Consider the following 23,305-nt stretch of genomic DNA (forward strand, 5'->3'; position numbering starts at 1 on the left):
ATCTACCACCTTTATGTGGCCACTCAACCACACAACATTCAAAAAACCAAAATATATAAGTAATCCTTAATGTAAAATCCAGACATTTGTTTGCTTCTCAGAAGGTAAACAACCAGATTTTTTTGCAAGCAGTTAAAAATAAAACTACTCAACATACTCAAATTCACACAAAATCCTACTACGAATATATGGTTTTTTAGTATGGTCAAGTTTCATACTGTCACCTGAAATTACCCTTTCTAGAAAATTATCAAGAAGGCACTGAACTTACTGAACAATGAGAGGCTTGGTATCAAACAGGAAGGGCTTGTTCAGTTTAGCAGAGATGGCATGATGCTTGGCCCGAGACATCAATACAAGTCCTTTATCACCTGGAAGCTTTGTTTCCTTCATTTCATCTACCTCCCACTTTCCTACAAAACAATACAAAATGGCTCTTGACTGTTAGCCACACTATTTAAGGTCTTTTAAATTCTGGGTTGTATAAGTATAAAAATAATCAATGTTTGCCATTACATTTACATCTGAGCTGAGTTCCATAGTGTGCATGTATATCTGTCATATGGTAAGACATGACTGGAATAATAACAGTGGCCTATTTGTCATACTAAAGAGAAACTTTCATTTCTAAATGGTTATTAAGAGTTCTAATTCTATCACACATAAAGCCCCATATACAAAGATGATATAATTCCCAAGCAAAAAAAAAAAAATTGAAAATATCTTCTTCTTAGAATACTTATTTTTCAGCAAGGTGTGGCGGCACAAGACTTTAATCTCAGCAGTCCGGAGACAGAGGCAGGAAGATCTGTGAGTTTGAGGTTAGTCTACAGAGCAACTTGGAATAACCCTGGCTGTTAGAGAGAAACCCTATCTCTAAAAGAAGCAGCAGATTACTTATTCTCAGCTGTGCATGGCAGCACAAGCCTTTAATTGCAGTACTTGTGAGGTAAAGTCAAGACTATGAGTTCCAGATCTGCCCGGTCCACATAGCAAGTTCTAGGCCAGCCAAGGATACATACAATGAGACCCTGTCTCATGAAGTCTCATCAACACGGCTGCCTAAAGAAGACCTCAACAAGGAAGACACCAACAGACAAGCTACCCTCAAAGAGGGAATCTCATGGGGTCTCAACCTTAGACAAAGTACTATTAGCAATTAAGGAATGCTGAGAGTAGAAGGAAGTCTTCCCAAGGAAGAACACCCAAACTGGTTCCCAAGTGGTCAGCCCTGAAATCATATACATGCAAATAATGTTATATAAGGGAACAGGCTGTATTTATATACTTGGGGAAAATATAGTAATAAGGAGAGATCATGAATTTGAAAGCATTGGGGTACATGAGAAGGATTGGAGGGAGGAAAGGGGACAACAATGTAATTGTATTTTAAATTTAATTTAAAAATAAAGATATTTTTTAGAATAAATAGGTTTGTGTGAGTGAGTGTGTACGTGTGCACGTGCGCATTCACTCACGTGGAGGCCAAAAGAAATTGTCTAGAACAAATGGAACTCTCACCGTCATATTTGGCAATTTCATCATCAGTGTCGTCTTTTTTGGCTTTAGATAAAATCCACCTGTAATTAAGACAAATCCCACAGTTAAAATAAGTGACTGTAAATGTTGCTTCAAGTACCATCATGCTCCTGTTCCAGCTAGCCTAATCAACAAGACTCAAGAGAAAGAAAATTCCCCAAGAATAAAATCTAGGGTAGAAGAGAAGAACAAGAATAAAAGCAACAGGAAGCAAAGTTCCACAATACATCCATGTATGACGAGATGCAGTTAGACATGCTATCCCAGGCCACTGTCTCAGGCTGTAGCTCGCAGCAGAGCACTTGCCTCCCATGCCTGACACTAGGTTCAGCCCCAATACGGCTTAAAAAGGATCTAGAGCTTTCCCACTACTGTCTTATTTAGAAGACATTCACCTCTCAAACCTTTACTCCCAGGAAAACACTTACCCTGACAGAGACCCTCTGTCAAAGGAGTCAGCAAAATAAACCTCCCCTGTTGGAACTGGAGCTTTGTAGGTGACCTATGTTAAACATAAAATTAATTAAACAGCAGTATTTTAACCAAGCATAGTGACACAAGCTTGAAATCACAGCCCCTCTGAAGGATATCAAAATTCCAAGGCTACAGAAGATCCTTGCTGTACTGGAAGGAACGGGTCATTTAGTAACATTCTTTAGAATTTACTCTCGGGTTTGTTTGCAATTGTCAGAGAGCTTTCAGAGCTGCCCTGAATTCAATCCACATGTACCAAAGGCTGACAGAAAGCTTAGCAAATATTTTTTTAAGCTGCTTTGCCTTTAAAAACAATCCAGTTTTGGGGGTGGGGTGAGGAAGTGTCAAAGCAACAGGCAAGCAACTATATATCCTCAGTCTCTGGTTTCACTTTTTTTTTTTTTTTTTTTAAACCAAAAGATAAAAGGGTCTACTTTAAGCTGGGAGCGGTGACATACACCTTTAATCCCCTCACTCAGAAGGTATAAGCAGGTGGATTCTTTTGAGTTCCAGGACAGCCTGGCTACAAAGCAAAACCCTGTCTCATAAAAGCAAAAAGAAAAAGATTGATCTACTTCAAACCTTTGGAGATGGAGGAGTGCTGGTATCTGATTTAGATTTTGAATCTTCCACCTCTTCGATAACATCATCAAGATCATCTTCAATATCAATCATGTCATCATCATGTCCATCATGAGCCTGAATAGCTGCAGTTCCAAGGACCAGTAGCAAACACAGTAACCACTTCCCTTCCATGATCTATCTGCAAAAAGAATGGAATGTACAATGTGCTGTTTCCCATTTTAAATTCCATAAAGCCACTAACCTTAGCCTCCTTGTTTAAAATCAGGTTTTCAAATCATGGAACAAAAAAAAAAATTTTTTTTTTAAAATTTTCAGCCTATAAAAAACGAAAAGTGAACCCTGGGAGATAAAAGGACTTTCCTAAAGTCAGTTAATTAAAAGCAAAATTCAAAAGAATATCTAATGATACCATATAAACTGGGTATTCTGGTGCATACCTGTACTAGTACTTGGGTGGCTGAAACAGAAAAACCCTGAATTAAAGGCCTGTCTGAACTGTGAAGTGCTATCAAAAATTAATAAAATTACACCAGTGCTCCACTCAGGAAGCACAAGTAGGAGATCAGAAGTTCAATGTTGTCTTTGGCTACAGAGTAAAATCTCAAAACCACAGGAAACCCTGTCTGTCACTTTCTCTCACATACAGTATCAAACAATACATAGCCCAAGGATATTTAATTAATTAGTCCCATTATACTTATTTATTATGTGTGACCTCTTCCTGAGAGCTGTGAAAAGAAAATTTTTAAGGAGTCTTTCCTTCTACGGCTTGAGTCCAGGGATTTGACTCAGGTTATCAGGCTTGGTGGCAAGCACCTTTACCCACCAGCCATCTCCTGAATAATGTCCATAATCTCTTTCACATCTAATTTACAGTGACTACTGATTAAAACATTAAGATGAAATAACAAAGGTTCACTTCACATTGAAGACTTCCTATGGACACTGTTGATGTTCAGTTCTCCAGGTATACACACATTCTTATATTAGTATTCTAAGATTCCACAACAAACCATTAAGCAGAGTACCAGCTACTTTAATCGCTCATCTTTTCAATAAACCACAACTGCTAAGAAAGAAAGAAAACAGCCTGGCATGATAGCATAACCTTTAATCCCAGCGCCTGGGAAACATAAGCAGGCAGATCTCTGGGAGTCCTACACCCACCTGGTTATAAGTCTAACCTGATAAAATATATAGTGAGATCCTACCTTAAACAAAATCAAAAACCCGAAATGTACACAAGTGCCAAGTGTTTTCCTCACTCACCCTGTGGCTATCACTCACACCTTTCACTCTGGCTACACTATTACTTTTACCCACTTTCATTCTTTTCTTGAACACTTCCCACATTCTCGAAACAATATAAACCCACAATTTCTACCAAAACTTACCATATTGTTATAAACACAGCAAGATACAAAAGCTTACAAAGCTGTTACTAAAAATATAATCCATATGATAGTAAATGTTCCCGTGTGTACCATGAGTGGAATTATAAAATGATGTAAGTGCTATGGATAAGCAGCTACTGTACAGTTAATCCAACAACTTCACTCTGGCTGTACAACCAAAAAACTAAGAGCAGGGTTTCAGAGGATCTGTACATGAAGGTTCATCAGTATAACAATAGTGACGAAAACAAGCCTGTTACAGATACATAGAGACATTAAGGCAATAGTTCTCAACATGTGGGTCACAACCACTTTGGGGAGGATCAAATAACCCTTTTTCCAGGGTCACATAAGAGATATTCTGCATATCAATTACTTACATTATGACTCATAAAAGCAGCAAAATTACAGCTGTGAAGTAGCAAGGAAAGTAATTTTACGGATGGAGGTCACCTAGGTCACCTAGAGGAACTGTACTAAAAGGACTGTATCTGTAGAAAGGTTGAGAACCACTGTACTAAGGTGTCTTTAAAAATATTTTTTTACATGTTATGTGTATGAGTGCTTGGTGCCTTTGGAGGTCAGAGCCATTAGACCCACAGGAATTGGATGGAATTAACAGATGGTTATGGTCCTCCATTTGGGTGCTGGGAGCCAAATCTGGGTCCTAAAATAGCAAGTGCTCTTAACCACTGAGCCATCTCTCCAGCCCACATAAAACATCTTAAGTGTCCAAATATAAAGGTAGACCAACAGAATTGTGATAAAGGCTGGGGGGAAGAAACAAAGGAGAGTTTAATATGAAGAGTCTGAAAAGGTTCTAAAGATTTGGTATAAATATGCTTAGTACTAGTGAGGTGCATATTTAAAAATACTTAAGAAAGCAAACTTGCCAAACATGATGATGTATGCCTTTAATTCTAGCACTTGAGATGAAAGCAGAGGCAGGCAGATCTATGTGAGTTGAAGACCAGCCTAGTTTACATAGAATCCAGGATAGTCAGACCCTGTGTAAAAAAGTAAAAGGCACTTGATACCAATCATGACATGAGCAACACCCCTAACTCCCACATGGTAAATTTATAAAGAACTGACTCTGAAATTGTCCACTGACCTCTACAGAAAGGCTGAGACACTGGTACACACACACACACACACACACACACACACACACACACACACACACACACACACACACACACACACACACACACACACACACACACCTGTATGAGTGTTTTGCCTGAAGAGGTCAAATTCCCAATTATGCATGACCGTGAGCCACCGTGAGTGCTGAGAACCACCAAGCCCAGGTCCTCTGCAAGAGCAGCAGATGCTGAGCCATTTCTCTAGCCCCACAAACTACTTCTGTATTTTTCAAAACAAAACAAAATTAAAAGAAAAAGAAACAGAGAAGGCTGAGCCTATTTTTGGCTCTTTTTACAAGCAAAACCATTATTTTGCAGGCAAGTCCAAAACAGAAAAGGCAAAGTGCTCAATTTACCATACTGACCAATGTAAACTAATATGTTCTAATGCCGAACTACAAATTCCTTATAAACTCTGTAATATTCATAGACAAATAGAGACAGACATTTTTGAAGAGATACAAAGATGGTTCAGCAGTTAAAAGTGCTTACCTGGGGGCTGGGGATTTAGCTCAGTGGTAGAGCTGCCCTAGGAAGCGAAGGCCCCGGTTCGGGTCCCCAGCTCCGAAAAAAAAAAAAAAAAAAAAAAAAAAAAAAAAAGTGCTTACCTGCTCTTCCAGAAGACCCAAGTTCAGTTCCCAGAACCCATGTCAAGAAGCTTACACCCATCTACAATTCCCAAGCCTGGCCTTTGCAGACATATACACTTATGCACAACCTCCTACAGACACAATACACAAATTAAAAGTAAAATAAAAATACACAAATTAAAAGTAAAAATAAATCCAAAGAAATGTGGTGTTTTAGAAAACAAAACAAAACCATTTAGGAACTCAAGTGATCAAAGACAACATGTACAATGAGACAAACAATCTACAGCTTTATTACGGACCATAAAACAATCTCACTGAGAGGTACAGGGGTGCTCAGTAAAACTGAACCTTTCAAAGTACCACACTAGCTCAAAGAGCTATTTCCCATGGCAGATGGGTCAATGACTCTGACACTGCCCAGGCTTATCAACAATAAGTGAATTAAATAGATGGTGGATGGGAGCCACTTTTTCTGTTGGAGTAAAAATTTATAGATAAGCAAATAGAGAGACTGGAAGAACCCACCTGGGCAAACAGAATTAGTATGACTGTTTAGCTTAATACAAAGTCACTTAAAAAAGTTTCCATGAATTTGCATATATACACCAATTGTAATACTTACATACTTCCTTGCTATCAACTCAAAAAGCCCACAGAAATGAAGATACTACATTATTGTAGGGTTGGGGATTTAGCTCAGTGGTAGAGCGGTTTGGTCCTCAACTCTGGGGGTGGTGAGGGGGAGATACATTATTGTAACCAACAACAGCCCAAATACAAGATCTTAGTTTCTAATATTTGCCAGTAACAGGAAAGAACATTTCTTGAAACATCCAATTTTATGAGATTAGGATAATATGAAAGACAGACATGGCTTGCTAGCTAACGGAATATGCTATAGGAATCTAGTCACTTATTCTAAGGAAAAACTGAAAATCATCTTGCCAAAAACAATCAGTAAACTATAGAATCAGGTTCAGGAGCCAAGATTCCCAATACCCTTCATATTAACCCTACATTCTGTTCTAAAGACACAGAATTTTTACACTGACAAACACACACACATTTTCTGGAAACAAGGTCTGGTATGTCCAGGGTGGCCTCAAACTTGCAATTCTCTTCTGTCTCCCAAATGCTGGGACTACAGATTCCTGGTTGATTTTTCATATACTTTTCTCTTTTTTTCCCCTAAGACAGGGTTTCTTTGTGTAAACATAGCTGCCCTGGAACTTACTCTGTAGACAGGGCTGCCTCTGACTCCCAAGTGCTGGGATCAAAGGCATGCACCACCACTAGGCTCTTTTCATACATCTAAATGTATACACTTTTCCACTTTTTTTGTTCATACCCAATCTTCTGTTTTTTGTTTTTCAGGACAGTTTCACTGTTCACCACTACTCAGCCAAATTATCTTTTTACAGTCTCCTAAGCAAACAGCACAACTTACATTGTTTCCTAGAGTTTCTAAAAATTGTCAGAAAGGAATCTCTAACAAGTAGCTTAAAAACAAAACAAAGGAAAGTGATAGCACATACTCTTAATCCCAGAACTCAGAAAGCAGAAGCAGACTGTGAGTTGGAGGCCAGTTTGACCTACAAAGTTCCAAGACATAAAGGGTTATTTAGAGAACCTGTCTCCAAAAAAAGGAACAAAGGAAGGAAGGAAAAAGAGACAAGCAAGCAAGCAAGCAAGCAATAGGTTTTGTTTTTAACATTTATTTATTGTGTGTGGCAGTCAGAAGAGAACAACTTTCAACTTTCTAGAGTCTGTTCTTTCCTTCTTCCCACCATGTGGGACTTGGGAAATGAACATAGGATATTAGGCTTGGCAGTAACCATTTTTACACAGTGAACTACCTCCCACCTAAGCAATAAAGTTAAAAAAATAAAAATAAAAATCAAGCAGCAGGGAACCTGAATTTGCAAGGCTCAAGGGAAGTCAATACAGAAATTACCTCACTTTTATATAGAAACACATTTCCTATGATTTCTTTTCTATTTCCAAAGCAAGGATTCTGGCATTCCTATATACCATTTCTTCTGGCTTCTGACAATTTTATTTTCTGCTTATAAGATATATCACTTTCTCGATTTTTTTTTCTTTTTTTTCCGGAGCTGGGGACCGAACCCAGGGCTAGCGCTGCAAGCGCTCTACCACTGAGCTAAATCCCCAACCCCACTTTCTGGATTTCTTGAAGATCTTCATTTACTGTTTTTTTTCCTATTTGGCTTGAACTGTGTGGCTTGTACATGCTAGTCACATAATCTACCAATGAGCTGAATCCTCAGCCCTGTCTGCTAGTCTTAACCCTAACATGTCCTACAAAGGATTTTGTCATTAAGTTTTTTTTTTATCCTTTGAGCTAGGATGCAAATGCAAGGCTGCACAGCTATCAGGTTACAAATACAAAGACAACTGTGTCAGTGTATATCCATGATAAATCTGTTTTTCACTTTTCCTTTTTTTCAACCAAAAGAAAAGGTTTTGGTGAGTAGCAAAACCAGACCCTTGTGTGTGTTATGCAGTTCAAATCTTTGTCTTGTAAAATTACAAATTACTGTAGCAATTAGAAATTAAAGCCACGGGCTGGAGGGCTGGCTCAGCGGTTAAGAACACTGACTATTCTTCTAGAGGTCCTGAGTTCAAATCCCAGCAACCACATGGTGGCTCACAACCATCTGTAATGAGATCTGATGCCCTCTTCTGGTGTGTCTGAAGACAGTGACAGTGTACTCACATGTAATAAATCTTTTTAAAAAAAAAAGAAAGAAATTAAAGCCATATAACATGAAAATCTTAAGATCTGAGCCTACTGCAAGGATTTCTTCCCAAAATGGCTTAAGTACATCCATCACACCTGAATTTCACATGGCTTTGCCTTTAATGCAAACAATAAAGCCAATAGTGCAGAGGGATGAATAGCATACATACTACATGACACCAGTACTGACTTATGATCCAGTTTCTTAAAAAAAAAAAAAAAAAAAAAAAAAAAGGAAAAAGAAGCTGGTCAATCCCAAGACTGTTTCCTAGCAGTCACATAATTGGATACCACACAAATTCTGTTTTATAATGGGGCCAAAAGAGAAAAATGCCATCTGGTGCCTAGCAGTGAGCATGATACACTGAAATGGTTTGCAATGGTACACATCTCTGATCACAGCACTCCAGAGACTAAGCAGAAAGATCAGGAATAACAGAATGAACAAGGCCAGCCTGGGCCACACATGGCCCTCTCTGGAAGAAATAAAACAAGGCCTGGCAAGATAGCTCGGCAAGTAAAGATGCTTTACCAACAAGCCCAAGTCTGATCCCCAGAACTTATGTGATTGAGAGAACTGGCTCCTGCTAGTTGCCCTCACTCTCACCACACAAGTACTATGACATGTACACGTGTCATCCCCTCCCTGGTTGTTTAAAAGAATAAAGAAAGAAAAGCCAAGGCCAAAAAGGGAAAAATTCCAAAAATAAATTACATAAAAGTGGGTATGGTCTGAATATACTCTAAAGAGTAGACCCATGTAAAAGGCTTGGTTTGGGTCTTACTAAGGGAAACTCAGTAGTCACTGGTTACAACAGATTACCCTGTATTACTTTTGCCACTTTTTAAGTGCTAGGGCTGTCAGTCAGCATTCTATTGCTGAGCTTCATCCCTACCCTTGTTTTTGAGACAGAATCTTCATTATGTAATCCAAGGTAGCCTCAGACTTAATGATAGCCCACCTCCATCTCCAGGAGCTAGATTAAATTCATGTACCACTGTATCATGAAGAGAGCTTTTGCCAGTTCTGTTATGCATATAATTACTTCAAAACTTTAGGTTTTTTATTTTTAATGTATTACTGAATCATGAGCCCAAGGCTAGCAAGTTCCTAGTCATCCAGGGATTCATAGCAAAACTGGCTAAAAGAAAAGAAAAAAACAGGCTGGTAAGAGAGCTCTCGGTGGGTAGACACTGCCAAGACTGACAATCTGAGTTCATCCCCTGGAACCTACATAATAGAAAGAACTCCTGCATCCACCCACACCATGCACACCTATACACACAATAGTAAAACCTTAATTTATTTTTTATGAATGTCTGCATGCATGTTTCTGTACAATGTGCATCCCCAGAGCCTGTGAAAAATAAGATGATGTCAGATTCCCTGGAACTGCTGTACAATCTACTATATAGGTGCTGGGGACAGAACACAGGTCCTCTCTAGCCCCAATACAATAAATTTAAGCTTAATGAAGTTTAGTCTTTCTCAATTTAGATGGGTTTGAAGAGCTGGGAAAAACACAAGTCTATTTCTGAGAATTACTAACCACTTAATAGCAAACATGAGGCCAATGACAGACCCTTATCTTAAACAAGGTGAACTACTTGAGGTCTTCTAGCCACAACGCACACACATGCAGCCCATATGCATATGCACACACCCATATACATACCCACAGCAAGTTTAGGGTATGTATCAATGGTGTAACCTTTGTCTAGCACATGAAAGCCCTAGATTTGCTCTCCAGTAATCAAATGACCATCCACCTGCAATCAATCATAAAACAAATACAAAGCCAACAAAACACATTATTTGCATTAAGACTCTAGCATGCTCCCCAACTTACCAAAGACAAAAGGACCTAGTTTTTAGGGCCAAAGGGATCTTCAAAACCACCCACCCAACACGCTCATATTTCAGTGCAATCCACCCAGCTTTTAGAAGGGCGAGTTATCTTAAAATGGGAACTTGAGGTTTTATCATTTCACAGTGCTGTGATCAAAACCAGAGCCTTCTGAAAGTGAACCCTGCCTCTGAGCTGCATTTCCAGTGTTCAGCTTCAGGTTTTCTATTTTGAAACCTCAAATCCTTATTATCAAGAGAGCTCAGTGGTGGAGAACAGTAACCTGTCCTGTCAAGGAAAACTGTTTCAGTTTCTCCCGCTTCTGGGTGACTATATCTATCTGGATAACAGCCCATCTACATCCAGTCCCTCCCTCCTCCAGTCTATAGAACTATATGATAGAACTACTGCCCAATGCATATATTTTTTTTAATTTTTTTATTAGTTTTTATTTATATAAGTACACTGTAGCCATCTTCAGACACACGAGAGGGCATAGGATGCCATTACAGATGGTTGTGAGCCACCATGTGGTTGCTGGGATTTGAACTCAGGTTCTCTGGAAGAGCAGTCAGTGCTCTTAACCACTGAGCCATCTCTCCAGCCCGCATATATTTTTAAGATACATTATTTTTTAAATTTCTTATCTATGAGTGGATGTCTGCATGTGTGCCCAGGTACCATGTATGTGCACAGTGCCAAGAGGCTAGAAAAGGGCATCAAATTCTCTAGCTCCAGATTTACAGATTGTGAGTCACCATTTTGGTACTAGGAATTAAAGACAGGTCCTCTTGAAGAGTACCCAGTACTGTTAACCTCTTAGGCATCTCCCCAGCCATCAAAGATTTTATATCTTAAAAGAACTTAAAAACAAATTCAAGCAGGACATGGTTTTGCAGACCTGTAACCCAATACTCAAAGAGGCAGAGGCAGAATGATCACAAGTTTGAGGCCAGTTTGTTCTACACTATGAATTCCAGGTCAGCCAGGGCTACATGGTATAATTCTGTTTCAAAACTCAAACAAGGGGCTGGGACTTAGCTCAGTGGTAGAGCGCTTGCCTAGCAAGCGCAAGGCCCTGGGTTCGGTCCCCAGCTCCGAAAAAAAAAAAAAAAGACTAAAAGTAAAAACGTAATTAAAAATATAAAAATAATTATTAAATTTGGTCCCCAGCTCCAAAAAAAAAAGAAAAAAAAAAAAAAAAAAAAAAACTCAAACAAAAAGAAACTTCAACTCTAACTTCTTTCATTTATGAAAATTACAAGAATAGTAAAAGGACCTAATATTCTTGGTTATTCTAAAATAAAAAGCAATTTGTGAAATAGCATGGAATATTTAAAATGTGATTTTTATGGAAGCTATGCATTCATTCCATTCATTTCAGCATTCTATTAATGTGAGTTTATGTTCAGGCTTGTGTGTACAAAGGACACAGACCTGATGTCTTCCTTCATCTTCCTTCACCTTATTTTTTGACACATGGTCTCTAAGAGAACACTACCTGGCCAGTGAGCTCTAGCATCCCAGTTGTCTCCAGCCCCGAGCACTGAATGCTGACAATCTGAACTCAGGTCTTAATAACAGGGTAGGGGCTGGAGAGATGGCTCAGCGGTTAAGAGCACTTACTGTTCTTCCAGAGGTCCTGAGTTCAATTCCCAGCAACCACATGGTGGCTCACAACCATCTGTAATGAGATCTGGTGCAGTCTTCTGGCCTGCAGTCACATGTGCAGGCAGAATGCTGTACATAAAATATATAAATCTTTAAAGAAAAAAAAATAACAGGGTAGGCACGTCACCATCTCATTTGACATAGTCTCTTAAAAAAATTTTTGGTCTTAAAAAACTTAGGTCGTGGCAAGGAATACTTTAGGTGGCCTAAAAAAAAAAACAAAAAAAAAACCCAAATAAATTCTAGGGGTTTCTATTACTATTTTATATATTCTGCCCAATATGTTTATAAACACATGTTCAAATCACAATTCCTGGTTAGCTACTCAATAATGTGGGTCAACTGCTAATCTCTGGGCCTGGATTTCTTCTCTAAACCAATACTAACTTCTACTGTAGAATTACTGACTAGGTTAAACGTATCTAAAGTGCTTATGAAGTCTGTTTTAGTGACTCTTTACAGTTACTAGATATTGCTAATATTTCTACTTGTTGATTTTTAATGAATTTTAAAGCAAGTACTCTAAACTTTATTTGGGGGAAAATATAAGCACCTAGTTGTATTTATTACTTATGTGGAAGTTAGAGGGTGACTTCCAGGAGTCAGTGTCTTCTTTCCACCAAGTAGCACCCAGCAATGGCACCCATCAGGCCTGGCAGCAAATATCCTGACCCTCTTACCATCTTTCCTCTATTTGTGTGTGTTTGCCTTCAGATTTTACTACTGCTTACACCTTGTCAAAATTTAAAACATGGGCTAGAGAGATGACTCAGATATTAAAGGTGCTTACCGCCCTTGCAGAGGACCTGATACCCACAGTAAGTGGCTTACACAATCACCTATAACTCCACTCTCGGGGATTCTGCACTCATGTGTGTATATACACATAGAAACACACGATTAAAAAAATATATATACAACTTTTTAAAAAAGGCCAGAGAGGGGTCTGAAGGGATGGCTCAGTGGTTAAGAGCACTGACTGCTCTTCCTGAGGCCCTGAGTTCAATTCCCAGCAACCACACAACAGCTCACAACCATCTGTAATGAGATCTGGTGCCTCTTGTGACCTGCAGGCATACATAAATAAATCTTTAGGAAAAAAAAGGATAAAAAAATAAAAAAGAAAAGAAAAAAGGCCAGAGAGAAGGCATAGAGGGGAAAGGTACTTGTCAAGAAGCCTAAATGCCACAGCACAAGCATGCACAAACAAAAAACAAAACATCTTGTGAGAATTATAATATTTAATAGGGAAAAATACAGCTGTAAATGCTCATCTATTAAATAATAAAAAATATGCATGATTACACACTCCTGTAGTCCCTGAATTTGGATGATTAAGTGAACCCAGAAATTCAAGATTACCTTGGCAGTCAGGAGATACAGCTGAGTAGTAGACTAAGTTCAAAGCCCTAGATTCCATCCTTAGCATTTGGGGGTGGGGCGGGGTGGGAGTGGGAGGAGGGAGACACCTGGGAAACAGTGTGATCTGTGATCTGCTCTATCAATGAGATCTGTAATACCTTACTCACAGGTCAGATTTCGGGTTTTTGCTTTCATGTGCTGGGAATGAAGCCCTTGGTCTCAAACTTGCTAAGCAAGCGTTATACCCACCTTCTTGGATCTCTTTTCATTAACAGAAATATAGAAATAATCTGTTTCTTGAGACAGGGTTTCTCTGTACAGCCTTGGCTGTCCTGGAACTCACTCTGTAGACTAGGCTGGTCTTGAACTCAGAGAGAAATCTATTCTCATGCAGAGATCAAAGGTGAGCCACTACCACACCATCCAGCTACTAAATTTTTTTTAATTAACTTTTTTCATATTAATTCACTTTAAGATGTGAATACCCAGGATGGAGAGATGGTTCAGTTCCCAGATGGGTAGCTTATGACAGTCTGTAACTCCAACCCCAGGGAATATAATGTCCTTTTCTGGCCTCCACAGGTACCCATGAATATATTGTATATAATTATACCTATATACACATAAAAATGTTTTTAAATATATCTTTTATAAAGATTTATTTATTTCATGTACATAAGTATACTGTCCTCAGACACACCAGAAGAGAGCATTGGATCCCATTAGAGATGACTGTGAGCCACCATGTGGTTGCTGGGAATTGAACTCAGGACCTCTGGAAGAGCAGCCAGTGCTCCCAACTTCTGAGCATCTCTCCCGACCTAAATAAATCTTAAAGAGATTTTTTTTTTCTTTTTTTCGGAGCTGGGGACCAAACCCAGGGCCTTGCGCTCCCTAGGCAAGGGCTTTACCGCTGAGCTAAATCCCCAACCCTTAAAGAGATTTTTTAAAAGACATTAATACCACAATATGAAAATTTTCTAGATTCTTTAAAAAAGGAAATTTTTCAGAGCTGAAGACATAGCTCTGGTTAAAAGCACTGGCTGCTCTTCCAGAGGACCCAGGTTTGATCCCCAGCACCAACATGATGGCTCACACACATTGGTACACATACATACATGCAGGCAAAACACGCATACACCAAAAATTAGATAAATAAGCCTAAAAATTCTTACCTAGCACTTGTAGCAATAACAAAGCATTTAATAAGCATGTTCCTAATGAGTTTTACAGTAAGTTATACAGACTACAACTATCTTTGGTTGGCACTTAATTACTTCTTAGGACTTTTTATGAGCTGCCAATTCTATTTGCCCATTTCCTTATATCCAAAGCAGTTTCTTAGTAGCTGCCCCCTCAAAGGTAAAGCAAGTAGGAGACTCATTCCCATTTTTAAAGGACAGGAAGCAAAGCTACTATGCTGGACACTGTATTCTGCAGTTATGCTTACCAACTGCCACTCTACTCCCTTAAAGTTCTCTGGCAGGGCAAGTGACCTCTCTAGGACATGGATGCAAGGTGTGTTGTCAAGATGCACGTGCCTTGTGGCCCTTGAAAGATTACAGAGCTAATTGCACTGTTAAGATAGCAAGGTGGAGACACCCATTTTTCAGACAGCTCAGTAAACTCCTATTTTGGATAGTTCACTTCTATAAACAGTTCTTCAGGGCCTGGCTCACTTGTGTACCCTGCCTGGCCTGTAAGCTTAATTACAGCTCAAGTACAAAATGAGAATCGATTCCGTTCGTGTCCTTTCAAATGGTACTAGAAAATATACTAAGATTTTTCAGATAACCCAATTATTTCTCCCTTTAAAAAGGGGGAGGATTATTTAAAAAACAGGCAGAATCTTCCATTTCCTCAGGGTAAAGAAACTGTAGCTCTTCTCTGTCAAGCGTTTAATATTCAGTTCGGTTTAACTTCACACAACCAGCAATCACTAATGTCATGACCAGCAGTTAATATACAAGGTGTCACTAATGTGCCCTCAGGACTTAACATAAAAATTAGTATATCAGTGTAATGACCAAAGCATTCATTCCGACTACAAGAAGCCAGTGCAATTACTACTCACTGAATCTTTACTATACATCCAATTTCTCATTCCCATTACCTCTTAATTTAATACAAGATCATCAGCCATTCTGTCTACTCCTAGGGGACTGAGCCATAAAGTAGAAAATCTCCCAAATTCCCACTTCCCCCGATAAACTGCAGTTAGGAGCTTGCACCAGGCCTTTTAACCTTAACTAAGAAACCCAAACTGTCTAGTCCTCAGTTACACTCCGAACTGGATTAGAACTACCTGTATGACCTTGGGCCAGTCATTTCAAACTTCTAGGCCTCAGTTTCCTACACTCACCAACTGAACTTTCGCTTGTATTTCCTGCTTTTAAGGTCCAGTGAATACCCTCATTGGATCACTATCTATCACCACTGAATAGGCAGGTGCTTTAATAGTTAAGCCTTAAGTTTCTCAAGCGGTACACGTTCTAGTACATTCTACTCCCTCATCGGGGTGCTATGGTCCAGACTTCGCTTTGGACATATTATTTTCTAATATTGAAACTGTAACGCTTATCTCTACGGATTTACTTCACCTTTCCCTACTATTTGGGCTACCTACTAGGCCTAATTCTAATACTACAACTATACCGGATTACTCAGTCCACCTCTGGGTGGGCCAGGACAGGGCCTAAGAAAACTCTAGAACCAAAGCCATAGGAAGTAGTTAGCTTTCTCAGAGGTCAAGGGAAACCCCAGGACACCTGCCACGCCTCCCGACCCCGGCGGCGCTGCCCAGACCAGTCTCTCTAACCCTGCCACTCTCCTCATTGCCCTGAGCGTCCGCCCGGGCCTGCGCCACTCCAAAGCCCGCCGGACCCTCAGCCGTCGAGATTCCTGCCACGCCCGACCCCCTCCGCCGCGCCGCCGCTCACCCAGACTCGTCCCAGGCCTGAGGCCCCCGCACACGCTTCCCGTCTCACCTCGAGCCTCCCGGGGACCACTGGCGGCTCCCTCACCTTCTCCCACCCGCACACCGGGCCCCGTGCTGCAGTGGAGACAGCGGCAGAGGCGGCCCGACCGTCACGTGCCGCAGAACTAAGAGGCCTCGGCTACCGCCGCCGCGCGAGCGAGCCCCACCGCACGAAGCCCAACCCCGCGTCCGCCCCTCGTTCCTGAGTGGCTACAACAAACGTCAACTCCCGTCCCTTTGCGCAAGATCTGAGAATCTATTGGTAGATACGGCCATCGCTCGAAGCTCCTTCCCATACGCCCCCTAGGGCTATTCTTCGTGGAGCGTGATGATTGGACAAGAGTGAGGCAGGAAGTGGTTGCTGATTGGGTATGAGGAAAGAAGGCGGCCGTCACCAAACGGGCGGGTGCGCGGGCCGGAGGGCGGGCGGATTTGGCGTGCGTCCTCGCGTGGGTCGACCTGGTTCCTCAGGGCCGGTGTGTTGGTGGCCATCCAAAAGATACCTTTTCCCACCCATTGAGTTAGAAACCCTGTTCCAATCCAGTCTGGGACCTATGCCCTTCATCAGAAATGGTGAGAGGTCAGGCCAGTGTGCTTATGCAGCGAATGAGATCCCTCTGGGCAGCAGACACTGCCTGTCTTGCGGAGTCATCGCCCTGGGCCTGGGACCTCTTTACCTAACAAAACACTATCTAGAGTCACAATCATGCAACATGAACTCACCTTCCCATGTTCCCGTGCTGTTTCAGTTGTTAAAATCAGACATACTCTAGTGACAGGGTGATGCCATGTGCAGATTTAAAATAGCCATTTCGTAATCCACTCCTTTTTCAATATGGTGAAAACGCTGTAAGATTGAAGTGGCTATGGATTTGCCTATGTCTTTGAAAATCCTGATCGCTCCTGGTTGTGTTTGGTGACCCAAAGCTTTGACTACTGGAGAAAGAAACAGATTTTTATCATCAATGTGACTACATGTGAAACCAGCTTTGTTCCTGCCACCCCATGAGAAAGGCAGTAAGGATTTGATGTTTAGGTCAATTTAGTAACCGCCAATTCTCCCTAATTTTAAAGAAGAGAATCCCTTTCCTTATTTGCCTTATAAAGAGCATGTTTTTAAAAAAAAAAAAAATTGAAGCCAGGTTGGCACATGCTTTAGTCCCAGTTCTTAGGTATTTAGGAGGCTAAGGCAGAAGAATCCCCTTAAAGATCTGGATAGAGAAAGCTCAGTGATCAAGAGCACTTGCTCTTCCAGAGGACTCAGGTTCAGTTCCCATCACTCACAACTGCCTGTAATTCCAGTTCCAGGGGATTTTATGCTGCCTCGAATCCAATGACAGCGACACTCTAGTCACATACGGACATTACATAAGTACACACACACACACACACACACACACACACACACACATATATATATATATATATATACATACACACACACATATATATATACATATATATATATTTTTTTTAATTTGTTTAGGATAAGGGTTCTGGCTTGTGTTACCCAAGGTGGCATTGAATTTAAGAGAACAAAAAAAAAAATCAACTTCTGCAGAAAGGTGTTAAAATATGTCAGTACTGAAGGAGTAGAGGAGTTGAGGCAGAACTTTTCTGTCTAAGAAAGAGAAAGAGGTGAGACTTGGACTGGACCTCATAGATATGCAAATTTTCTGTAGGTGGAGTTGGAAAGAAGTTCTTGAGATGAGAAAACTCTACAGAAAAGCACGAAAGTGGCTCTCGGGTGTTTGGGAGATCTATATACAAAAAACGTTTTGAGGGCCATGGGGACGACTCAGCAGGTAAGGACACTTGCCACCAAGCCTGATGACCTGAATTTGATTCCCAGAACTCAACATGGTGGAAGAAGAGAATTGAGATGTACTCTGACCTCTACACAAATTCACATACACACAATAATAAATGTGAAATTCTATTAAAAATGAGAACATGATGGCCCCAAACTGTTCAGTCCACTAAGAGACTGGGAACCTCAGTTGTCTGATCCTTTCATGGTGTGTCATTATAGAATATTAGTTTCCTTTGAGATTCAGTTTGTCCAATAGCTAAAACCTTAAGGAAGTTAGTAAATATATACCTTCAAGTCAATAGCATTCATGTTTCCACACAATTTTGTCTCACTGGCTACATTAGTATTGGTCATTTCTCTCTACACACACTAATCAGACACTGTCAAATTAATTGGTAGAAAATAAAGCTTATTTTGTCACAGATACATTAAATACTTTTCATTGACCACATAGATTTCTTTTAGTTGCTTATTCATGCAACTTGTCCAGTTTTCTTTTTTTTTAAGGTTTATTTATTTATTATATATAATCACACTGGAGCTGTCTTTAGACACACAAGAAGAGGACATCAGATCTCATTACAGATGGTTGTGAGCCACCATGTGGTTGCTGGGATTTGAACTCAGGACCTCTGGAAGAGCAGTCAGTGCCCTTAACCACTGAGCCATCTCTCCAGCCCCCAATTTTGTATTCTAAGCTTCTCTTATTGACTTGTAAGAAATCTGCAGCCTAAGGGTCTTCTGGATGAGCAAGTTTGGATGGTTTATGAGAAATCTTCATGTGTTGAGATGCTCTTTAGCTACTACTATAACCCACCCATATCTAGCTTCATTAGAAGTTTTAAATTAGGAGCTATCTCTTTTCTCTTAATTTCATTTGCTACTTCTTTCCTCATTATGGTTTGTGTGGGTTCGAGGGCTCTATGAGTGTGCTACACTTGCATATGTCTGTGTATATGGAACAAGATTAGCATGTCCTTATCTTCTCCACCCAAATCCACTGAAACGCTGTAGACAGGGTCTCCTCATTGAACCTGATAGGCTGGTAGCCAGCATGCCCCATTGCTCTTCCTGCCTCTGCCTGCAACCTCACTGGGGTCACAGGCATGTGCACCATGCCCTTGGTTTGTTAGAAAATATTTTTTTACTTATCCTTCAGTAATTCCATACCTGTACAGTTTTCCTTCTGTTTGTCTCTCTTCGTTTCTTGCTTTTCAAGGCAGGGTTTCTCTGTGTAGCTCTGGTTGTCCTAGAACTCACTGTTTTTTGTTGTTGTTTGTTTTTTAAGGGATGCTGCTTCAATCCCCAACACTCATATGACAGCTCACAACTGTTTGTAACTACAATACCAGGGGATCTGACACCCAATTCTGACCTTTGTGAGCACCAGGCACATACATGGTACCCAGACATGCATGCAGATAAAATACACACAAAATAACAATAAAACGTGTGTGTACACATGTCATGAATGTCTGAAAAAGAAGGCAACACCCAAGAGTCAATTCTCTCTTTCCTTCTTGTGTTTCCTAAGGATGAAATGAGGTTGTCATCAGGCCTAATGGACATCTTAGTTCAGTTACTATTGCCTTGATAAAACACCATGACCAACTTGGGGAGGAAAGGGTTCATTTTTCCACCTATACTTCCATATCACTGTTTATCTCACTGGAAGTCAGGACAGGAACTAAAACAAGGCAGGAACCTGGAGGCAGGAGCTGATGCAGAAGCTATGGAGGGTACTGCTTACTGGCTTATCCCTATGGCTTGCTCAGCCTACCTTCTTATAGAACCTGGGACCACCATCCCAAGAGTAGCTTCACCTACAATGTGCTGGGCCCCCCCTCATCAATCGCTAATTAAGAGAGTCCCATATTAGTAGTGGTTCTCAACCTTCCTAATGCCACAACCACTCAATACAGTTGCTTGTGTTATGGTGACCTCCAACTATGAAGTTATTTTCATTGCTAATTTATAACTGCAATTTTGCTGCTATTATGAGCTGTAATGTAAATATCGACCCTTTCCAATGGTCTTAGGTGACAAGGGTTTTCAACTCCCAAAGGGGTAGCAGCCCACAGGCTGAGAACTGCAGTCTTGCCTGGAGCCCGATCTATGGAGGCATTTTCTTTTCTTTCTTTTTTTTTAAGATTTATTTATTTATTCTATATAAGTACAATGTTGCTGTCCTCAGACACACCAGAAGAAGGCATCAGATCTCATTACAGATGGTTATGAGCCACCATGTGGTTGCTGGGATTTGAACTCAGGACCTCAAGAAGAGCAGTCAGTGCCCTTAACCACTGAGCCATCTCTCCAGCCCCGGAGGCATTTTCTTAATTGAGGTTCCTCCGCTCAAATGACTTTAGCTTGTATTAAGGTGACATAAAACTAGTCAGCACGGGATTGGGGATTTGGCTCAGTGGTAGAGCGCTTGCCTAGGAAGCGCAAGGTCCTGGGTTCGATCCCCAGCCCCGAAAATAAAAAAAAAAAACTAGTCAGCACAATGGCAAATGCCTTTACCTGCTGAGCCATCTAAACTGTCTCTCTTGTTTTTATTTTTTTGATAGACTTCGCTATAAAGGCCAAGCTGGCCTTGAATTTGAAATCTTCCTGCCTCAGCCTCCTTAGGCCACACACACCCACACCCACACACACACACACACACACACACACACACAGAGGAATGCACGGGCGCACACACACATGTATAGCTATGTCAAAAACACGTGAAGCAGAAAAGAATACCGACTCACCTTACGCCAGCCCAACCTGGCACTTGCAATGGAGGCTGTCCTTTCCTCTGGAGCCATCTGACCCCTGCTTGCTCTTCCCTTCCCTCACTAAACACTTGTGCTTCCAGTTGCTGGTTGAGGAAGGATCTTAGTAGTGCTGGCTAACCTGAAACACGACGTGTAGCTGTGACCGGCCTTGAACTTGCCTCCTGATTCTGGGATTCCAGAACTGATCTCGAGCAGGGTTGCTCCTACAACCCCTTCCCCTCGTTCCCCCTACACACACACCCACACTTGTGCCTACTAAATAAGCGCTGCCACAGACACATGCATACACACAGGCTGTTCTAAACGTTACGTGCAGGTAGAGGCCATTTGCATCTGCCGCTGCATGGGTGTGAAGGCCAGCGACCAGCGTGCAAGAAAATCGCTCTCTCCTTTTGTTTTTCGTTTGTTGGTGTTGTTTGCTTGTTTTGGGTTTTCGAGACAGGGTTTCTTTGTGTACTCCTGACTGACCTCAAACACTCTCTGTAGACCAGGCTGGCCTCACACTCAACAGATCTATTCTCTCCTACAATGTGGGTATCAGGATCAAACTTAGGACATCGGATTTGACATCTGGCACCTTTGTCGCCCGAAGTCACCTCTTTGTCCCTTACTTATTAACTTATTTAGAGACAGGGTCTCAGGTATACTGGGCTAGCCTCGGATTCAGTCTGTAGCTGATGATGGTCTTGAACATCTAATCTTCCTTCCTTCACCTCCTAAGTGCTGGCATGAGATACCATATGGTTTATGCAGCGCTGGGGATGGAACCCTGGCCTTCTGTGCGTTAAGTATGCATCCTATCGACTGAGGACTTCGTGGTCTATAAGTTTAAGAATTGTTTCATATACATGGACTGGGGGGTGCACATGCAGGAGTATAGGAAGTCAGAAGACAATTCTGAGAAGTCTGCTCTCTCCTTCCACCATTTATGTTGGTCCCAGTGACTTGAACTCTGTTCACTACACTTGTGCAAGTGCCTTACTCGTTGACCCATCTGCCAACTCCTTGATCTGTGGTTTAAAGTTTGCTCTACCTTTCCATGATTTTGAAAATGTACAGTACGTACCATGAGATCACTATCATTGTCACAACAAAGAACATTCCCACTAGCCAAATGCTCATGATGTGTTTTTTGACTACCAATGGGACATCTTTTTTTAAATGAATGAAGCAATTTATTAACCCAGCATCCTTTGTTCTAATGTTTCTTGCTGGCAGCTGCCACCTGTCCAGCGATTCTGTCCAGATCTCTCTGTCCCTGAGGTGTTAACTTGCGGCCCATCTTGGTCCTTTTCCACCATTTTCAGCCCCTCCAGAGCTTGGAGGACCCGGCGGGCCACCCGGCGGGCCACACTCTTTGAGCCTCTGCTGAAGTGGCTGGGCCTGACACCATTCCTCCTCCGTAGATTTTGTTCATGGAACCAACAACCCCCACACTACCACGGAGGTAGAGGTGCTGTGCTGGGGGAGCCGCTCGTGTGTAGAACCAGTTCTCATCTATGGGGCAAGCCCTTTATGTTTGGCCAACCCAACTTGACTGTGGCCACCCATTCGGGGACTTTCAACTTCCCGGACTTTTTGAGGAAGGCTGCCAGAGTTCTGACTAACTCCTGCTGGTTAACGTCTTTTACAGTAACTCCAGGCATCCTGTAGCCTCTGCTGCCAGCCAGGGGAAAGGGCGGGGACATCTTTTTTTACAGACATCACTTGTCAGTTCAATTCTGTCCTGATGCTATCCAATTACAAACCAGGATCCATATGCTCAGTCTCACGAGACTGTATTCCCTTCGATGAGACCTGCAAACAGGAGGCCAGGATGCCCAGCCACATTTCCAGACTGACTTACAAATTTGAGGATTTTAACAAGCTCCTCTCAGGGTGCATAATCTGCTAAATAGAATAAGCCCAGAACTCAGAGAGGTACCTTGTACGTATTTACTGGTTTACACTAAAGGATCCTGCTCAAGAACAGCCAAATGAAGAGATACATGGAGCAAAAGAGGGGTGATAGGTCGTGTACTTGAAGCTCCCATGCCCTCTGTGTGCGCACTACTCTCCTTGTACCTCAGTTGTTGACTGAGTAGAAAATTCTCCTAATTTTATGTGCTAGGGTTTTGTATGTTGGGATTTTTTTGTTTGGGGGATTTTAGGGAGGCAGGGGCGAAGGGTTCATTACACAGGAATCACAAGCTATCACTAGCTATAGGTGACTGAACTCAGTCTCCAAGCTATAGGTGACTGAACTCAGTCTCCAAGCTATAGGTGACTGAACTCAGTCTCCGAGACGTCTCTTCTCCGCTGGAGTGAGAGTGGAGAGTTCCGAAGCAGTGTTCACAGGGGTGTTTCATTCGTTACCAG

General features: G+C 41.3%; 2 protein-coding genes across 4 annotated transcripts in view; both read right to left on the bottom strand.

The window, feature by feature from the left end:
- Canx (calnexin) overlaps window positions 1-16,533 on the bottom strand; it is a 31,033-nt gene extending 14,500 nt beyond the window's left edge. Inside the window, exons 1-5 of one of the 3 annotated variants that reach the window (XM_032913914.1) lie at window positions 16,398-16,533; window positions 2,596-2,776; window positions 1,968-2,041; window positions 1,522-1,580; window positions 272-413 (exon numbers count right to left, since the gene is read on the bottom strand). In XM_032913914.1, the coding sequence (XP_032769805.1) occupies window positions 272-413; window positions 1,522-1,580; window positions 1,968-2,041; window positions 2,596-2,769 (449 nt within the window). In that variant the 5' untranslated portion in view covers window positions 2,770-2,776; window positions 16,398-16,533. Of the gene's footprint in view, window positions 1-271; window positions 414-1,521; window positions 1,581-1,967; window positions 2,042-2,595; window positions 2,777-16,313; window positions 16,334-16,361 lie in introns of those variants that run through there. The other 2 variants (XM_032913912.1, XM_032913913.1) reach the window with 2 other exon arrangements.
- A 5,592-nt stretch (window positions 16,534-22,125) lies between these two features.
- On the bottom strand, window positions 22,126-22,593 carry LOC116910237 (40S ribosomal protein S19-like). Its single transcript, XM_032914127.1, is given in 4 exon segments — window positions 22,126-22,236; window positions 22,377-22,447; window positions 22,450-22,474; window positions 22,477-22,593. Coding segments are annotated over 4 exon segments (324 nt in total).
- Between the last annotated feature and the right edge of the window lie 712 nt (window positions 22,594-23,305).

This window comes from Rattus rattus, chromosome 9 (genome assembly GCF_011064425.1).
Source record: "Rattus rattus isolate New Zealand chromosome 9, Rrattus_CSIRO_v1, whole genome shotgun sequence".
Classification (NCBI taxonomy): domain Eukaryota; kingdom Metazoa; phylum Chordata; class Mammalia; order Rodentia; family Muridae; genus Rattus; species Rattus rattus.